The sequence below is a fragment of the Mandrillus leucophaeus genome, unplaced genomic scaffold (genome assembly GCF_000951045.1).
Source record: "Mandrillus leucophaeus isolate KB7577 unplaced genomic scaffold, Mleu.le_1.0 Scaffold23, whole genome shotgun sequence".
NCBI lineage: Eukaryota > Metazoa > Chordata > Mammalia > Primates > Cercopithecidae > Mandrillus > Mandrillus leucophaeus.
This window is the reverse complement of record NW_012102365.1, coordinates 583,521-585,849: the sequence shown is the minus strand read 5'-3', so window position 1 is coordinate 585,849 and position 2,329 is coordinate 583,521. Positions and strand designations below refer to the sequence as shown.

Here is a 2,329-nt window from a genome sequence, read left to right as displayed (position 1 = left end):
ACTGAAGTTTGAGAAGTATTGCTCTAGTTGTTTTAAGTGGTCCAGAACTTAACATTACTAAACTGGTTCCCCAAAAACACACGCTTTTTAAAGCAAGCCATGAATTAGGAGATAACAACAAAACCAAAGAACTTTAAACCTAAGGCAATTTTAAGAGTACTGGCAAAAAAACACAAACAAACAAACAAACAAAAAAAACACCCAAACTAGCTGTGCACATGGAATTTTTTTTTTTTCCCCGAGTCTTGCTCTATTACCCAGGCTGGAGTGTAACAGCGTGATGGTGTGATCCTGATTCACTGCAACCTCCACCTCCTGGGTTCAAGCCATTCTCCTGCTTCAGCCTCCCGACTAGCTGAGATTACAGGCGCTAGCCACCACACTCGGCTAATTTTTGTATTTTTAGTAGAGATGAGGTTTCGCCATGTTCACCAGGCTGGTCTCGAACACCCAACCTCAAGTGATCCACCCATTTTGGCCTCCCAAAGTGCTGGGATTACAGGTGTAAGCCACCATGCCTGGCGCACATGGAATTTTTCTCTACTTTTTAGGAAGGGTGAGAAACCAGACTGAATGACATAAATACACCACAGGTATTTAAATATCTTGCAACAGTGCCATCTGGTATGAGTACTCAAGTTGGTTTTCTACCCAGACCAGCTGGTGGTACATTGCACAGCACAACCTGGGACAGTGAGGGATCATACAACTTTCCCTGACTGTTGTGGTTTTGTGGAGATGAAGCAAAAATGAGGGAGGGAGGAGAGTTCCATTTCTAGCAAAAAGGAGATCCGTGATGATTCTGTGTGAGAAGTCAGTGGAGGATCTCACCCAACTGTCTCCTCTTAGTTCAGGAATGGGGGCCAGAAACAGCTTAGGCTTTAGAGTAGACAGCTGACTGCCAATTCCTTTGTGAATTAGGGCTATTAGCTATTCAGCTCACCCTTTCTTCCTGTTTCTTCACTTCCTCAGAATGCTTCTGCAACGCCACTTTGAGCGACTCTCTGATGAGCTGGACTTCAACTTCAGAAGCAGAGAGTTTCTTTTCAAGGTCAATCTTTTCTCTGCTCAAGGCTTCTGTCTTCTGTGCAAACTGTGCACGTAAGAAAGTGTTTTCTCGCTGCAATTCCTGCCAGAAAGATTCTCAATATGTAACTGTTCTCTACCCTTATAGTCTCATGTACTTTATTTATTCCCAGCACACTTCATGGTCAAATATCATTTTTCTCCAATAATTTCTTTAAGAAGTGGTTCTCAACTGGGTCTTAGGGTTAACAGCATCAGCCTTACCTATTGCTGTAATTTGTTAGCAATGTGCAATGCAATTTCTTAAGCCTAACTCTTAGGCCCACCAAATCAGAAACTATAGGGATGGGTCCCAATAATCTGTGTTTTAACAAGCGCTCCAGGGATTCTGATGCACACTCACATTTGAGAATCACTGCCTTAAAGCACCTAAGCCACTGTATACTGGAAGGAACCCAAGACAAGACATCAAAAGACCTGGGCTTAAAGCCTGGCTTCCCTCCACTCATTCTCTACATGATCTCAGGCAAGGTCTTCCTCTTTCTCGGGCTTCAATTCTTTCATCAGTAAATTTGAAGAATTAACTAGATTTTATTTAAGGCACTTCCCACTGTTAACATTCTGATTCTATGAGACAGGATACTGCCTTAATTAGGTAGCAAAGCCAGTGCTATAACCTGTCAAATATCCAGCATTCAAATGCCCAAACTGCAGAAGCTTGGTCAACAAAGCAAGCTTCTTTTCAAGCTCTCAACCCCCACAACCACTGATCTCAGTGAGAATATTATCTTCTTTAGCTGCTCCTAGATATGGAGGATAAAAATGAGAATGGCCGGGTGCAATGGCTCACGCTTGTAATCCCAGCACTTTGGGAGGCTTAGGTAGGCGGATCACGAGGTCAGGATTTCGAGACCAGCCTGGCCAATATGGCGAAACCCCATCTCTACTAAAAACATAAAAATTAGCCAGGCATGGTGGCAGGCGCCTGTAATCCTAGCTACTTGGGAGGCTGAGGCAGGAGAATCGCTTGAACCAGGAAGACGGAGGTTGCAGTGAGCCGAGATTGTGCCACTGCACTCCAGCCTGGGTGACAGAGCAGGGAGGAAAAAAAAAAAGAAAGAATGGCTCTAAATCCCGCATTACGTTTGCCTCTCTCTCTCCTTTTGGCCAGGGCTAGAAGATTAAGACTTCTCATAACATCACTCAACTCTAGGACTTTACTATCTACCTTTCTCCCAAGTATGTCTTGACACCCAGGCATCTGGACTTTCACCTGGTTCTTAGCCTTTTCTGCCACCACTAG

General features: G+C 44.1%; 1 protein-coding gene across 2 annotated transcripts in view; it reads right to left on the bottom strand.

Moving 5' to 3' along the window:
• The window catches only part of CEP85 (centrosomal protein 85kDa), a 54,878-nt gene that overhangs the window by 18,588 nt on the left and 33,961 nt on the right, over positions 1-2,329 (bottom strand). For both annotated transcript variants that reach the window (XM_011981636.1, XM_011981637.1), the window contains one exon: positions 944-1,129. In XM_011981636.1, coding sequence (XP_011837026.1) covers positions 944-1,129 — 186 coding nt within the window. The remainder of the gene's footprint in view (positions 1-943; positions 1,130-2,329) is intronic.